Source organism: Schistocerca cancellata, chromosome 1, assembly GCF_023864275.1.
Source record: "Schistocerca cancellata isolate TAMUIC-IGC-003103 chromosome 1, iqSchCanc2.1, whole genome shotgun sequence".
Classification (NCBI taxonomy): Eukaryota; Metazoa; Arthropoda; class Insecta; order Orthoptera; family Acrididae; genus Schistocerca; species Schistocerca cancellata.
Genome location: NC_064626.1, coordinates 910,280,633 through 910,298,614, shown reverse-complemented (window position 1 = coordinate 910,298,614; position 17,982 = coordinate 910,280,633). Strand labels below are relative to the sequence as shown.

Here is a 17,982-nt window from a genome sequence, read left to right as displayed (position 1 = left end):
AAAATGAAGACACGTTCATGGCCATAGCAAGAATGCAAGCCCAATGCTCAGTGGTATGCAAGGCAAATTACTCAAGAATTATGAATCTTTACTGGCCATTGGTCTACAAGATGAAAGAGGCATTGTCTTTGGTACATATCATAATAAAAATCACAGACACTGTAAACAGTGAAACAGATACACTTAATAAACAAGCAATTTTTAAATACCATAAATATTAAAACGATGAATATAGTGTTAATTACACACTACAATTACAGCTTGGTGAAAAAAGTTAACTTACAGAGCTACTGAATATTGTCTGCTAACCAATCATACAGACTTTCTTTGGGAATTTTGAATGGCATGACCCAAACAGTTTCTGATAGTTTATTGAACATTTTTAAAGTATTCACATTGTGTGAGTTGGCAGTTTTTGAGAACCTATACCTTAGTATGTCATAATCCACCTTCATTCTAGTGTTGCAGTCATGAATTTCTTCCCAGACAATGCCTTTCATGTCACTACTTTTTTCTACAAATAGTACACAGACATATACAGGGTGTAGCTAAATTCTCGTTATAGGCTTTGAGGACTTGTAGTGGAGACCAAGACAGTTAAGTTTAGCATAGGAATTCATGGCTGAAAACCTACTGTTTTTCCGCTACGTCCAAAATACTACAATACATGTTTCTCTCTGACTCCTGCTGCTTCTCATCTGGGTCCACTTAGAGGCAGGGCTCAATGTTATGAACACCATCATCAACATAGATACCGTACCTCCGTACCATGTTCCCGTATACATGATCGCCAATCACTAGTCCTCCAGCATCCACCACAGTTACAACCGGCATCAGTAGGTCTTCCTCGAATGCCACAGGGTCTCATAAATCAAGTATTTCATGTGACTCTACAGGTGGTAGTCTTGCAGGTTCAAGTTGAGAGAATGTGCAGCCCGAGCAGTTGGGCCACCATGACCTATCCACTATTGTCCAAATCAACAGCAACACTCTAAAAATGAAATGTACATACAGCTTGAATTCTGTACTGTAATGAATGATTACAGCTGTACACAGTAGTAGAGTATGGGTAAAGATCACAAGCACAACTGTAGTTACAAATCTCTTTGGGCAGACCACAAACTCAACTGAATGGCATGTACACAAACCTGTAGTTGGGCATGGGACACCAGGCGATCAGTGAATGACATACATAATACCGTAGTCAGTGGCACCAAAAGTGCAGGTATTAGAACATATGTTGTGGTATTTTGCATGGAGTGGAAAAATGTTACATCTCCACACATGAGTTCCTAAGCTAAAATTAACCACCTTGGTCCCCAGCACAAGTCCTCAACGTCTGCAAAGGGAATTTAGTTACGCTCTCTTTATGTATTGGTTACAATGTTCAATGGTCTTAGTCTTTTATAGAGAGGACAACAGTGTTCTGTAGGAACAGTTTTACACTTTATGTGTTATGTTTTTTCTGTTTTTCAAACTTTTGATAATGTGAGATGTATGGCCCCAAATGAGAATGTCATTATGTGATTGGAAAAGTCCAAAATACATTACTCCAAGATAGTCCATTCTAATCATGCCTTTAAGTTTCCGAAGAAGATAGGAGACTCTTGAAATCTTTTTGCACACACGAATTACATGTTCTTCCCAGTTAAATTTGGATTTTTATGGCATTAAGCAGCCGTAAAACAAGTTGCTGATTTTTCTCTAGATTATAGAATAGTTTATGTGAGGAGAATCAGTGGAGGGCAGACTTGACTCATTCCTGTGTAAAGTTATCCAAAGCCAAGATGTTCTGATGTGAGGTGAGCAAGTTTGTGTCATCAGCATAGCATATGACAATGTGATTTACATAATGAGGTAGGTCAATGATGATGATGACTTGACCTACTGCTCCACAGACTTACTTGGGAATGTTTTTTTGGTAGACCTAAATTGGTTTTCTGCACTGCTACACTATTAAATAAGCATAAATAAGTGTCACCAGCCTTATTTTGACCTGAAAGACTGTGTTAAACTCCTCACTAGACCGAAGTCAATAATTAAAGGCTATTTTACTACTATTAGAAAGATCCCTAAATCTGACCACTGGACTGAAATGTGTACACCGCCAACAGTTCATACCACCTCCAAATGGCTCCTTACACCTTCAGATGGTAAACTCCACAAAGATAAAACAGCATAACAGTTAAAGCTAATAAAGAAAAAATCACACACGCTCAAATTTACATGGAAACAAGTGCTATTTACTGTCTTCAATTAAACCTTGCCAAGTCCATCCCTTTTATGAAACTCCAATTCCAGCCAGCTAATGGCTCTACACTCATCTGTGAGGCTTTTTATGCAGAGCATCACCACACTTACTAAACTGAAACACTCACCTATATTACTTGAACAGACTAAATCAGAATCCCTCCTCTGTGCACATGAACACACTTTTGGATTTTCTGTATTGCAAGATAGAATTTGGTTGATCACACAGAATCATCTGCTCCTCATATGAGACATACATTATAAAAACACCACCTTCATCCCAGCGGGCACACAGCTTCTACACCCCACAAGAGATGGGGTCCGACTCCTCATTTCCATGAAGTCCAAACCCTTCCATGACTTTAAAATGTACTACTTCTGCCCAATTAGCCTCATGAGCAGAATTCAGGTATTTCCATTCACCATTTCTTGCTTCAGCCAACAGAACTTCTACAAAAGTTGCTGTTTCCTCCAGTGATTTATTTCTATCAGGTGCTGGAAAACACTAGCCAATATGAGAAAATTACTCACATTTGAAATCAGTCTAAGTGTCACAAACCACAACCCATTTAGGAAGATTAGGGAAAGACACACCCGTCATGTCCAAGATGGATGAAGCCTCTCTCTACAGGGTGCCAGAAACTAGCTCTGGTGCTTGCAGGCATATTATTTCAGGCATATCTAAAAGAACAGACATCACACACTTATGTAATGAATGTTTTTGTTTCTTTTCCTGTGAGAAATCACCTCCAAAGTTTATCCCCTTACTTATTACTAACCTTGTGTAGATCAATGACATATTACTACTATAAAATAATGAAAGTTTTTATTTATCTACAATTCTGTAAAGAATATATAATATTAGTGGTTTTAATGTATAGATGAAATATCTGTGTGGCAGGTTTGTACATACTAATGCTTTAAAAGGACCTCTCCTCACATTGGCATATATGAATACACATTACATGTTTCTGAATAATTATGCTTGTACTCTCGCTAATTTGAAGAACAGTCACTTCTGAATTTCATGTGAGTGAAAAGATAATTTAACTATTTAAATGTATAATATCTGAAAGTAGTTTGATGAGTTTCAAATTCTGCCAGTTAACAACATAGATGTATACACATTTAGACAACTGCCTGTAACATCCAAACTTTGACCTATTACATTTTATCACATACTTTTATTTTTATTTTGTTTAGAATATGAGGAAGAACTTGTGTTAAAATTGGGGAACATTACTACAGATGGAAATATATTTTTTCACTTTGTTGCTGTTGTACACTAAATTATTTGATTGCAAAAGCCAGTGATTATTGCAATTTTGATACCTATGTATTGAAGGTACAAGGGTTGAATGAAAAGTAATGCCTCCATCTTCGTTAATTTGGTGTGGATGGGAATATTTCAATAAATCAAATGCAGGAATAATCCTTTGAATGTGATCTTTAATTACCAATATTCACTTTTCCATATAATCACCAGCCAATTGGATACATTTCTGCCATCAATGAACAAGTTTTCTGAAGCTGTTTCCAAAACCACAGTCTCAGTTATCTCAATGTCTTCATCAGAAACATAATGATGCCCCTGCAGATAGTCTTTCATCATCGGGAACAGATGGAAGTCAGACGGTGCTAAATCTGGACTGTATGGAGGATGCTATACGGTGGTGAGATTCAGTCTCTGAAGTTTTGCTGTGGTGGCACGTGAAGTGTGTGGTTTGGCATTGTCATGCTATAAGAAAACATTTCCCTTTTTTCGGACCCTTGTTAGCCGTCATTTCAGAAAAAATGGTTCAAATGGCTCTGAGCACTATGGGACTTAACATCTGTGGTCATCAGTCCCCTAGAACTTAGAACTACTTAAACCTAACTAACCTAAGGACATCACACACATCCATGCCCGAGGCAGGATTCGAACCTGCAATCGTAGTGGTCACGCGGTTCCAGACTGAAGCGCCTAGAACCGCATGGCCACACCGGCTGGCGTCATTTCAGAGTTCGCAATGTTGTGACGTAATGCTCTGAATTTATTATTGTTCCATGATCAAGGAAATCGACATGGATAACACCATCTGTGTCCCAGAACACTGTGGCCATGATTTTTCCAGCTGAGGGCTGTGTCTTGAATTTCTTTTTCTGGGGCGAATCTTTGTGTCGATATTCCATATACTGATGTTTCATCTCCAGGTTGTACTGGTGTACCCACGTTTCATCTCCTGTCACAACTGAATGGAGAGAGGCGTCACCTTCATTCTCGTACCTTGAGAGGAATTCCTGGCAAATTCCAAGTCTGTACGCTTTCATTTCAGGAGTCAGCATCAGGGGTACCCACAGATCTTCCAACAGACAAGCAAAGCAATAATGTGACCCATACGTTCTTGTGAAATATCGATTGTTCTTGCAGTTCCTCTCCAAGTGATACCTGCTGTCAAGAATTCTATGACTGCACGTTGCTTTAATCCCATTGACCGACCGTCTGCGCAGGGTTCCATACTTTACACTGTAACAACACAACCACTCAGTGCTAAGGCTGCATGCCAACTGGAGCTGTAGAGAAGAGGCTATGGACCAAGCCAGTACCTGCCACATACCAATGCTGCCAACTGTTGAAGAGTTACGAAGGTGGAGGCATTACTTTTCAGTCAACCCTCGTATATATACATTGGTAGTGTCAGGCAAAAGGAAATATGTAATTCCAATGAAAAGATCAATAAATTAAAATGCTATAAATCTTCAACAGAGATGTCAAGTATTGTCGTAATCAAATGTCTACAGTCAATGCATGCTGAGCATCCTGCTTGTTACAAAGAGAACTGGCAAGAGAGTTGATGCACTGGGATGAAATGCTGACTACTGAACAATGAGATTGGTTAATCACCTCTCAGTCTTCCAAAGCATTGAGATGATGGGAGGAAGATATTATTTCAAGTTCAAATGATGATGAACTTGCAATTACTGGGGAGCAGATGTTAAACACTACTGCATCAACCCTACAAATCTGGTAATGCTGCAACTATGCTATGTAAACCAAATTTAGTTTTAACTGGCAGTAAACTTGAAAAGGTTTATATAATTGATTTAAAATACAGAACTATGTAAGTTTTATGACTGAAACAGCCATAAGAGTAATTCAACTTAAAGTTAATTAATTGAGCTCCACAACTCCTGTTCTTTTTAATTCCTTGCTATTTGTGGAGATGGGGTGCACACCAATATGAATGTGCTTAAACTTACCATTGTATCAAAATGGTCATCTGTTGCTTAACTAAACGAACATTGCCTACCTTGGACTTATGTGGTGAATTTATTTTCCAACATCTTCCAGGCAGAGCATGGCTCACCATTCCATTAGTGCTTACGAGTTTGCCTAAATGCATTTCTTCCTAAAAACATTGTATACACCATTCTCGAGAAAAAGTTCTTTTATAGTGGCTATGAGACATCCTGTGTAATGACAAAATTCAGAAAAAAAGTGATGCAAATTGAAGCACACTGTACCTTGAATCTGAGGTTTCCAACAGGTGGCTGGGCGTAGCGAACTCCTCTGAAAGAATATATTGGTTTTCCAGTTCTGGATGCAATAACTGAGCCCCTCAAAGATCCCAATGGAGTTCTAACAACTGGTGGTGGTATTTTAGCAAATTCTTCTTGTCCTAAGAAATATTCAGCCACACCATCTGCACAAAAGAAACACATTTCAGTAAGTATAAAAAACGATTATTAATCAGCTATCTACTAATGACAGTTCCACCAACATACTTAGCAAATAATAATAATAATAATAACGGCATGTGACGAGGGCCTCTCGTCGAGTAGACCACTCGCCTGGTGCAAGTCTTTCGATTTGACACCACTTTGGCGACTTGCGCATCGATGGGGATGAAATGATGATGATTAGTCCAACACAACACCCAGTCCCTGAGCGGAGAAAACCTCCGACCCAGCCGGGAATCGAACCCGGGCCATTAGGATTGACAGTCTGTCGCGCTGACCACTCAGCTACCGGGGGCAGACACTTAACAAATGAGTGAAACATACAGTATATTTTAGATAGTGAGGCATCATTACTCTGAGTAAGAGTGCTGTTTGGGTGAATGCACAAGCTCTGTCTCTGCATGGATGGATAACAGCTGGTCAGCAGGCTGTGGCTTCCAGCTCAGTGTCTGTCAGGGCTGCTCAACCCACTATAATGGACAAGGCCTTGACAACGGACAACAAAATGGGCTACGACATGGGCACCCAGAGAAACGCAGATGCCACCATCTCGTCAACACAAAATGAACAGAAACAGCAACTTGGTCGCCATCCACCACTCTGTCAACCCAATTCCCACCTGTGAAACTGTGGCAACACTTGCCCCCAAAGAGGCAGCAATGTCAATCCAAAGGCTACGGAAACAAGAGGCTGGAAGCCGTAAGAGATGCATAACATCAGCCTTTTCACAATCAAAAAGAGAAGCTCAAATGAAACAAAGAAGGAATTATGTGTAAGAGACCAAGAAGGAAATGTCAGACTTGGGATACGTGCATCAAAATATGTTCCTGGTGCACAAGTATCAACCAAATCCACCTGTCATGCAATGTCTGACGTCAAATTCCAGAGAGAAGATAACTGCGAAGAAGAAGACGCCATCCCTGCATCATTGGCAACATATTCATCACAGTAATACTGCAAATACATACTCATCATGATGACACAATGAAGAACAGTCTCAAACACAGTTACCCAGCCTCTGCAAGAGACCCCAAGCCTCTATCGGCTGCTGTCTACTATGTAGGAAAATAACTGACCTATACAACACCTGAACGCCATCCTCGGATCCTCTGCAAGGAACTGCACTTAGGTTTTCATTTAGCCAGAGGGGTTGGGTTGTTCGGGTGAAGAGACCAAACAGTGAGGTCATCGGATTAGGGAAGGTCGGGGAAGGAAGTCGGCCGTGCCCTTTCAAAGGAACCATCCCGGCATTTGCCTGTAGCGATTTAGGGAAATCATGGAAAACCTAAATGAGGATGGCCGGATGCGGGACTGAACCGTCGTCCTCCAGAATTTAGCCAGAACCGGCATACAAGAATATGATATGAACACTCAAAGATTACAACACTGTCCAAAGAAATGAAAGTTGGATACTGCACCTACACTCTCTACAATGAGCACTCTAAAGAAGATTGTGATTAGAAGACTCCCAATCAGCGCTATCTAAACTAGGCCTATCTGAAAATGACATTCGAGGCACAATGTTGTGTGAGTGACATACACAAGATAAGAAAATCAATCTGCTGTACCTTGTCATCGCCCTAGACACCGCCAAGAACAGAAGCATCACAAAACATCAAGTGGGTACCAGCAGCTGATTGTCAACAAAAAAAAATGGTTCACATGGCTTTGAGCACTATGGGACTTAACATCTTAGGTCATCAGTCCCCTAGAACTTAGAACTACTTAAACCTAACTAACCTAAGGACATCACACACATCCATGCCCGAGGCAGGATTCGAACCTGCGACCGTAGCAGTCCTGCGGTTCCGGACTGAAGCGCCTAGAACCGCACAGCCACCGTGGCCGGCGATTGTCAACACTGAGAGAGTAAAGCCCAGAAGAGGACCAAAATAACGGTACCAATGCCAGGAGCGTTGGCATGTTTCACTACATTGCAGTACGTCTGCATGATGCGTAAAATGTGCCGGCAATCACAACAGCAGCAAACGCACACAAAAGTTTTAAAAGAAGAAGCTGATGTGTTCCAATTGCTGTGGAGATCATGCTATGAGTCGTACAGGTTAACATCCGCCAACAGCGTAGCTGGCACAAGAAATTAGTGCTGAGAAAGACAGGAATTTCCTACGCAACATCCGTTTCAAATGGTGCACAACCGCCGTCACCTACTCTCACCGAGACGACCAGTGAGCAGTGCAGAAACGAAGCTATGTCATCAAACGACGGAACAAAAAGGACTGCAGCCAAGGCAGAAGTCAGACAAGTCATCGCATCCAAGATCTGAATTGAAAGAAGATAAGGAAAGTTCTTCGGAGAATGGCATAGAAAGGAATATACAGGGTGTTACAAAAAGATACGGCCAAAGTTTCAGGAAACATTCCTCACACACAAAGAAGGAAAATACACTCCTGGAAATGGAAAAAAGAACACATTGACACCGGTGTGTCAGACCCACCATACTTGCTCCGGACACTGTGAGAGGGCTGTACAAGCAATGATCACACGCACGGCACAGCGGACACACCAGGAACCACGGTGTTGGCCGTCGAATGGCGCTAGCTGCGCAGCATTTGTGCACCGTCACTGTCAGTGTCAGCCAGTTTGCCGTGGCATACGGAGCTCCATCGCAGTCTTTAACACTGGTAGCATGCTGCGACAGCGTGGACGTGAACCGTATGTGCAGTTGACGAACATTGAGCGAGGGCGTATAGTGGGCATGCGGGAGGCCGGGTGGACGTACCGCCGAATTGCTCAACACGTGGGGTGTGAGGTCTCCACAGTACATCGATGTTGTCGCCAGTGGTCGGCGGAAGGTGCACGTGCCCGTCGACCTGGGACCGGACCGCAGCGACGCACGGATGCACGCCAAGACCGTAGGATCCTACGCAGTGCCGTAGGGGACCGCACCGCCACTTCCCAGCAAATTAGGGACACTGTTGCTCCTGGGGTATCGGCGAGGACCATTCGCAACCGTCTCCATGAAGCTGGGCTACGGTCCCGTACACCGTTAGGCCGTCTTCCGCTCACGCCCCAACATCGTGCAGCCCGCCTCCAGTGGTGTCGCGACAGGCATGAATGGAGGGACGAATGGAGACGTGTCGTCTTCAGCGATGAGAGTCGATATTCCATATACTGATGTTTCATCTCCAGGTTGTACTGGTGTACCCACGTTTCATCTCCTGTCACAACTGAATGGAGAGAGGCGTCACCTTCATTCTCGTACCTTGAGAGGAATTCCTGGCAAATTCCAAGTCTGTACGCTTTCATTTCAGGAGTCAGCATCAGGGGTACCCACAGATCTTCCAACAGACAAGCAAAGCAATAATGTGACCCATACGTTCTTGTGAAATATCGATTGTTCTTGCAGTTCCTCTCCAAGTGATACCTGCTGTCAAGAATTCTATGACTGCACGTTGCTTTAATCCCATTGACCGACCGTCTGCGCAGGGTTCCATACTTTACACTGTAACAACACAACCACTCAGTGCTAAGGCTGCATGCCAACTGGAGCTGTAGAGAAGAGGCTATGGACCAAGCCAGTACCTGCCACATACCAATGCTGCCAACTGTTGAAGAGTTACGAAGGTGGAGGCATTACTTTTCAGTCAACCCTCGTATATATACATTGGTAGTGTCAGGCAAAAGGAAATATGTAATTCCAATGAAAAGATCAATAAATTAAAATGCTATAAATCTTCAACAGAGATGTCAAGTATTGTCGTAATCAAATGTCTACAGTCAATGCATGCTGAGCATCCTGCTTGTTACAAAGAGAACTGGCAAGAGAGTTGATGCACTGGGATGAAATGCTGACTACTGAACAATGAGATTGGTTAATCACCTCTCAGTCTTCCAAAGCATTGAGATGATGGGAGGAAGATATTATTTCAAGTTCAAATGATGATGAACTTGCAATTACTGGGGAGCAGATGTTAAACACTACTGCATCAACCCTACAAATCTGGTAATGCTGCAACTATGCTATGTAAACCAAATTTAGTTTTAACTGGCAGTAAACTTGAAAAGGTTTATATAATTGATTTAAAATACAGAACTATGTAAGTTTTATGACTGAAACAGCCATAAGAGTAATTCAACTTAAAGTTAATTAATTGAGCTCCACAACTCCTGTTCTTTTTAATTCCTTGCTATTTGTGGAGATGGGGTGCACACCAATATGAATGTGCTTAAACTTACCATTGTATCAAAATGGTCATCTGTTGCTTAACTAAACGAACATTGCCTACCTTGGACTTATGTGGTGAATTTATTTTCCAACATCTTCCAGGCAGAGCATGGCTCACCATTCCATTAGTGCTTACGAGTTTGCCTAAATGCATTTCTTCCTAAAAACATTGTATACACCATTCTCGAGAAAAAGTTCTTTTATAGTGGCTATGAGACGTCCTGTGTAATGACAAAATTCAGAAAAAAAGTGATGCAAATTGAAGCACACTGTACCTTGAATCTGAGGTTTCCAACAGGTGGCTGGGCGTAGCGAACTCCTCTGAAAGAATATATTGGTTTTCCAGTTCTGGATGCAATAACTGAGCCCCTCAAAGATCCCAATGGAGTTCTAACAACTGGTGGTGGTATTTTAGCAAATTCTTCTTGTCCTAAGAAATATTCAGCAGGCATTGTTGGTGATGTCTTGATTGGGCCCCATGTTCTACCTACGCTCAATGGAGCACGTTATCATGATTTCATATGGGATACTCTACCTGTGCTGCTAGAACATGTGCCTTTACAAGTACGACACAACATGTGGTTCATGCACGATGGAGCTCCTGCACATTTCAGTCGAAGTGTTCATACGCTTCTCAACAACAGATTCGGTGACCGATGGATTGGTAGAGGCGGACCAATTCCATGGCCTCCACGCTCTCCTGACCTCAACCCTCTTGACTTTCATTTATGGGGGTATTTGAAAGCTCTTGTCTACGCAACCCCGATACCAAATGTAGAGACTCTATGTGCTCGTATTGTGGACGGCTGTGATACAGTATGCCATTCTCCAGGGCTGCATCAGAGCATCAGGGATTCCATGCGACGGAGGGTGGATGCATGTATCCTCGCTAACGGAGGTAATTTTGAACATTTCCTGTAACAAAGTGTTTGACGTCACGCTGGTACGTTCTGTTGCTGTGTGTTTCCATTCCATGATTAATGTGATTTGAAGAGAAGTAATAAAATGAGCTCTAACATGGAAAGTAAGCGTTTCCGGACACATGTCCACATAACATACACTCCTGGAAATTGAAATAAGAACACCGTGAATTCATTGTCCCAGGAAGGGGAAACTTTATTGACACATTCCTGGGGTCAGATACATCACATGATCACACTGGCAGAACCACAGGCACATAGACACAGGAAACAGAGCATGCACAATGTCGGCACTAGTACAGTGTATATCCACCTTTCGCAGCAATGCAGACTGCTATTCTCCCATGGAGACGATCGTAGAGATGCTGGATGTAGTCCTGTGGAACGGCTTGCCATGCCATTTCCACCTGGCGCCTCAGTTGGACCAGCGTTCGTGCTGGACGTGCAGACCGCGTGAGACGACGCTTCATCCAGTCCCAAACATGCTCAATGGGGGATAGATCCGGAGATCTTGCTGGCCAGGGTAGTTGACTTACACCTTCTAGAGCACGTTGGGTGGCACGGGATACATGCGGACGTGCATTGTCCTGTTGGAACAGCAAGTTCCCTTGCCGGTCTAGGAATGGTAAAACGATGGGTTCGATGACGGTTTGGATGTACCGTGCACTATTCAGTGTCCCCTCGACGATCACCAGTGGTGTACGGCCAGTGTAGGAGATCGCTCCCCACACCATGATGCCGGGTGTTGGCCCTGTGTGCCTCGGTCGTATGCAGTCCTGATTGTGGCGCTCACCTGCACGGCGCCAAACACGCATACGACCATCATTGGCACCAGGGCAGAAGCGACTCTCATCGCTGAAGACGACACGTCTCCATTCGTCCCTCCATTCACGCCTGTCGCGACACCACTGGAGGCGGGCTGCACGATGTTGGGGCGTGAGCGGAAGACGGCCTAACGGTGTACGGGACCGTAGCCCAGCTTCATGGAGACGGTTGCGAATGGTCCTCGCCGATACCCCACGAGCAACAGTGTCCCTAATTTGCTGGGAAGTGGCGGTGCGGTCCCCTACGGCACTGCGTAGGATCCTACGGTCTTGGCGTGCATCCGTGCGTCGCTGCGGTCCGGTCCCAGGTCGACGGGCACGTGCACCTTCCGCCGACCACTGGCGACAACATCGATGTACTGTGGAGACCTCACGCCCCACGTGTTGAGCAATTCGGCGGTACGTCCACCCGGCTTCCCGCATGCCCACTATACGCCCTCGCTCAAAGTCCGTCAACTGCACATACGGTTCACGTCCACGCTGTCGCGGCATGCTACCAGTGTTAAAGACTGCGATGGAGCTCCGTATGCCACGGCAAACTGGCTGACACTGACGGCGGCGGTGCACAAATGCTGTGCAGCTAGCGCCATTCGACGGCCAACACCGCGGTTCCTGGTGTGTCCGCTGTGCCGTGCGTGTGATCATTGCTTGTACAGCACTCTCGCAGTGTCCGGAGCAAGTATGGTGGGTCTGACACACCGGTGTCAATGTGTTCTTTTTTCCATTTCCAGGAGTGTAGATGTTGAAAATTAGTTCAGATTTGCATAAATTTTGTTCGTTCCTATGATTAATATGTTTTCTGCCTCGTATATGAACTTCAGGTCATAATGCATATGTGCTAATTTCAGTTTGGTCTTCGATAACGGAAACTGAAATAACTGTTATTTCTACACTTCCAGCAATGCACGAAATATTAACAGATGAGCAATTAAAAGCTCTTCTTAATGACAGAAATGCGGAATAATCTGACTGGAAAAATTACGAATTCTCGTGTTTGACTGAAGATAGTCCTGCCTAGCTCGATGTAACAGACTGGTAAACAATAAGAACGTTAAGATGTCGTGCCAGTTGCTTCACTCTGACAGTGAAATGTAGATGTTGTAGAAAACGTGAATAAAAAGCTAAGAAGATGAAAAGAAAAATTTCCTTTTTTTTCTTTTTAAAAAATCTCTGGAGTGAAGAGGTGAACCACGCTAAATGATACACTGGAACACTGAAACTACTGAAGGGTATATATGAAATCCTACGTTGTATAGCAACCATTGTCCTTACAGCGGTAGCAGAGGCCATAAGCCCCATCAATTCTGACAATATCGACAATGAGCATTCGGTTAACTGTCGAAACTTATAATATCAACGTCGTGTACAGGTTGGGCAAAATAAAACTGGCCCAAAAATATTTACTTGGGTTGGGTTGGATGAAATATTTATTTTGCCCACCCTGAACAACAAGGCTCGAGAATTCTGGGAATTTCTTGCCAAAGAAGAGACAGGCATGTACTCCCCACGGAGACTCATTTAAAGTGTAGCATTGACATCAGGTCAGCAATTTTTCTGTTACAGAAATTATAGTCCAGCTGCCTGCAATGGAATGGTCATCTACCGAAAGAAATCACGTTATCACTTCCCACTGTTACCAGACCTGGAGGCACCAGAATCAGCATGAGTAGCAGTTGACACAGTGCAAGGCAGGATCATAGCCACCTACAGGCTACGGATAGAAATGCAGGATCTTGTCGATATTGCGACCCTTCTCGCATTCCATGCTAGAATATTTATTGACGAAGACTTTAACGCAAAAAGGTTAATCCAAAAAACTCTAAGCTGACTAGTGCTAGCAGCCACCAGCTTCTGTGCATCATTGGAGACAAAGATGCCATTGCCATTGGTCCATGTGATCCTACATGTTACCCGATTAACAGAAGAAGAGGTGCTGCCTTAGATATTGCTATCGCAAAATCGCTCCCACACAACATCACAGCAATCATTAGAAATGTTTTGCCATCGAACTATGTGCTAGTAATATCTGATTTGAAAATAGATACTTTTTCTACATCTGCAGCACATTGTGGAACACTTTTCGTGAAAGTATGACAAACGTTCCACAAGATGCTCCAAATCCTCGAGAACCCAGTGATGATGCAGTTCAACAGCACCTAACACTATAGATGATCCAAACAGATCAAAACGCCAGTCCACCAGCAGCAGCAGATGATTAAAAAATCCCGCTACTTGTTAAGGACAATAATTCCATTTGCGGGGTCTCATGCAAATGTGAACATTCTAGTGGACACCTTCGTCAACAACTTTACATTGCTCATCGACTCAGCTGACCTGTAACACATCGACCTCATCACTGAGAGGTTGCCACAACATCTAAGAGCAAGAGCAGGTGATGACATCATTGAACCAATCACACCAGATGTGGTCAAGAATCAACTAAACTTTTCCAACTTCAACAGAGCAGGAGGCCCAGATTTATTTACTAACCTCCTGCTAATACAAATACCATCTGCAGCCACCGACCATCTAGCCTGGAAGCACACCGAGATCGTTGCAATTCTGATGCCTGGTAAGAAAGTGTGACTCTCCAAGGAGCTACCAAACGACAGATTCCCTTTTCATGATGTCAAAACTGTTGGACAGGCTACACCTATTGCATCTTCACAGGTACACCGATATGGAGGCCTGTTCCCAATAATCAGTTGAGTTTCCATCGTGACCATGCCACAGAAACGATGTCTATCAGAATACTCTATGTAACCTATGGAACTTTGGGAGCATTTCCCTGCCATTCTCTTTGAAGTCTCAGGAACTTTTGACTCCACATGGCATAAGGATATTTTGTACAACATATTAGTGTAAGGGTCCCCATGTCATACATCAGTCTCCTACAGAGTTATCTACAAGGCAGAATCTTTCATGTAAGCGCTGACAATCTGACAACGTCATGTCCACCTGTGGTTTCATCCACACAGTCATTCCCTAGGCTCTGTTCTCGGCCTACTGTTGTACGTAATCCACAGTCTACGCGGTAGACTTGTCTCAGGCCAAAGGGTTGTAGTTCATTCTACTTGCTCATAATACTGTTATAGTAACACGAATGTTGACATGACATGCTGACGACTACACCAGGCAAACGACAACTTCGCCATGTGGGCACGGAAATGGGAACTCTCATACCATGTCTCGAAAACTTGGGCATCAAGTAACTCAGAAGATGGTGCCCAAATACCCACTACAAATTTTGCTGTGGGGTGAAGCCATCGAATGGTCCTCCGCGGCTAAGTATCTTGGAGTCACACTGGACAGGAGACCGATGTTTCGCTTACACGTCCTGCAAGTTACAGAAAAAGCTTACAGAGTCTGAGAGACATTCGCTCCCTCTTAAACCCATGTTTTCTCTATCTTGCCAACTTGGGATCACACTAGATAAAAGACGATTGTGCTGCTCATAATGGAAAATGTTGGTGTTGTGTGGGCCAAACACAGGCGAATGGAGCTTGATGATGCTGCAGGCACTACAAAATCATACTCTAAAATATGCACCAAAGGACGTTTTAGTATTCTAAGGAAATAATTCGTGAAATGGCCACAGTGCCGTGACTTCAGCAACGGTTTTCGGATTCCAGTTTTGCAGTTTGTAATTGTTCTAGGTATTGAATCACACTTAATAATGCTTTTAAATGAATTTTCAAATTTTCGTAATAAATATTGAGGTTTTCATTAATGCAACCAGTAACTGTCTAACTCTGGCTGTTCCAGCTCGTCGGCTCCGTTGCGAGCCGCGGAGTACTCCTTGCTCCAGGGAGCCGCGTCGCTCGCTGTGACCATTCAAGTGGGCTGGCACGTAGCACGGCTGGCTGAGGCAGGCGGCAAGGCAAGCGTTTTGATGTGCCAGCTGCGTCTTACAAGATCGACAACCTCATACTCTTAGCTGCTAAGACGTGGTGACATGCTACACCAGGAAATATGAAGTTCACGAAATAAATAAGAAACAACTGTTTTACAAGAAATTGCATACGAAATTTATTGGGCCTCTGTAGCTTGACATTTTCTTTTCATTACAAGATCGGAAATATCAGGCGAAGTGTTCGCAGCGTTAATGCGGAGGATGGCCTTCATTGTTGCATCCTGAAGAAACGATCGTTCCGCACTTTTATTCATTGCTGAGGAAAGCTGCTCACAACAATACGTAGATCCAAACATGCACATGATCTGAGCGGCATTGTTGTGAAGCTTGGGAAATATTTTTTGCTGTAATGAACGATACCATCGTGACAAATCCAACGTGTTGTAGTACCTCTCTTTCAACAAAGTTGAATTTTGCAAACCAATAATCTCCAACTGAAGTGACGACGACAAGTTATCGGGGGAAACTGAAAAAGGAGTGCTGAACACCTTAAGTTCCATTTCAAAACTAGTGAGGTCTCGGAACCGTGTTTCAAACGACGTGATGAGCTGCTTTAACTTTGCTTGGTAATCGCCGAAAGTAGTACCTTCGGGTAGTTTTAAAGAAGCAAGACGATTGAAGAACGTTAAATGTCATTACTCATCTGCCTCTCAAATAAACGTAACTTTTCCATGAACGCTTTGATCTGGTCGTGCATGTCAACAATTAGCTGCCCTTTGTCCTGCAATGACAGATTTAAATTATTCAGACGCATAGTAATGTCAGCTAGGAACGCCAGGTCTGGTATCCATTTTATATCTTTCAGACAACACATTTTTTCTCCTTTCATAACTGTACTGTAGTGAGGTATATCACCATACTCCGCTTCCATATCTTTCAGTAATCCTTTGAATTGGCGATGATTCATACCGTGACGCCGCACAAAATTCACGCACTTCACGACATCTTTCATTACGCCACCTAGCTCTACTGTTTCAGCACACAGTGCCTCTTGGTGAATAAAACAATGAAGAGTCAAAATGTCTTTCCCGAATTCGTTCCTGAGTTTATTTTACAAACGCGAAGAAAAACTTTGGTGACGCCCGATCATTTGTGGTGCACCGTCTGTCGCTACAGAATGGAGCTTATCCCACGGCAAATTCATATTGTCCATTGATTCACAAACAACGTCAAAAATGTCACGTAGTGTTGCGGTGTAATCGAGTGGTACCACATCCAAGAGTTCTTCAGTTACTTGCAGCTCCATGTCGACACCACAAACAAAGACTGCAAGCTGAGCACAGTCCGATATGTTGGTGCTTTCGTCAAACGCTAGTGAAAATGCAACAAAGCTCTCCGCCTTTTTCCTGAGCTGTGTCTCTAAATCCGCTGTCATGTCCAGGATTCGACGAGATATTGTTTGCTTCGCGAGGCAAACCCCTTCAATTGCCTGCACCTCCCTTGGAAATAAACATTCTGCAACTGCTCCCATGCACGATTTTACGAGTGGTCCCACCGAAAACGGCTTGCCACTCGTCGCAATGATGTGAACGACCCTGTAGCTTGCTCGAATTGCAGATTCAGTAGTGTTTTCTCCGCTCTCATTCACCTGAAAACAATAAACGCATTTTAGAACACGAACTATGTTGCATGTTTTGATACCCTCCGTATTACAAAACCGTTTTTAAACTTACGTCACCTGGTATGTAGTTCTTAACCCTGGCTATCAGTTCTCTGCGTGCAACGCCTTCTACCTGATAGTAGTGCGCTGCGAGAAGACGTGTATAATGTCGTTGTATATTGTACCTCTTCGCAGAATTAAATACTTTATGACATACAAGACACTGCGGGCGACCATCCCTATCAATGAATGAAAAGGTATCCTCCAATAGAGGTACAGGGCTCCCGCGGCTAGTCATAGCTGTCATTAAACACGGATTATTGCGGCTGCATGCGGCCAGGGAGCAGTGAGTTCGCTTTCCCCCTCCACGCGGCCTCCGAGCTGCCGCAGTGAGTGCTCCGGAGCGATCCGGCTCCCTGGAGCTCGGTTGGAACAGCCTGGTTTAACTGTTACATCCATACAACGGCATTCTCAAAAATGACTCCTCAGCACGAAAACATTGTATTTCATTGTGTGAAATCATCAACGCTGCAGAGCTCTTCATAGAACTGTAAGTTTACCACTTTTGC

The 17,982-nt window shown here is 43.6% G+C and overlaps 1 protein-coding gene and 1 long non-coding RNA gene across 2 annotated transcripts in view; one reads left to right on the top strand and one right to left on the bottom strand.

Moving 5' to 3' along the window:
• LOC126191192 (esterase E4-like) overlaps positions 1–17,982 on the bottom strand; it is a 207,433-nt gene that overhangs the window by 168,171 nt on the left and 21,280 nt on the right. Inside the window, exon 2 of the mRNA XM_049931989.1 lies at positions 5,755–5,933. Coding sequence (XP_049787946.1) covers positions 5,755–5,933 — 179 coding nt within the window. The remainder of the gene's footprint in view (positions 1–5,754; positions 5,934–17,982) is intronic.
• The window catches only part of LOC126191202 (uncharacterized), a 168,357-nt gene continuing 168,198 nt past the window's right edge, over positions 17,824–17,982 (top strand). Inside the window, exon 1 of the long non-coding RNA XR_007538328.1 lies at positions 17,824–17,963. This is a non-coding gene — a long non-coding RNA (uncharacterized LOC126191202). The remainder of the gene's footprint in view (positions 17,964–17,982) is intronic.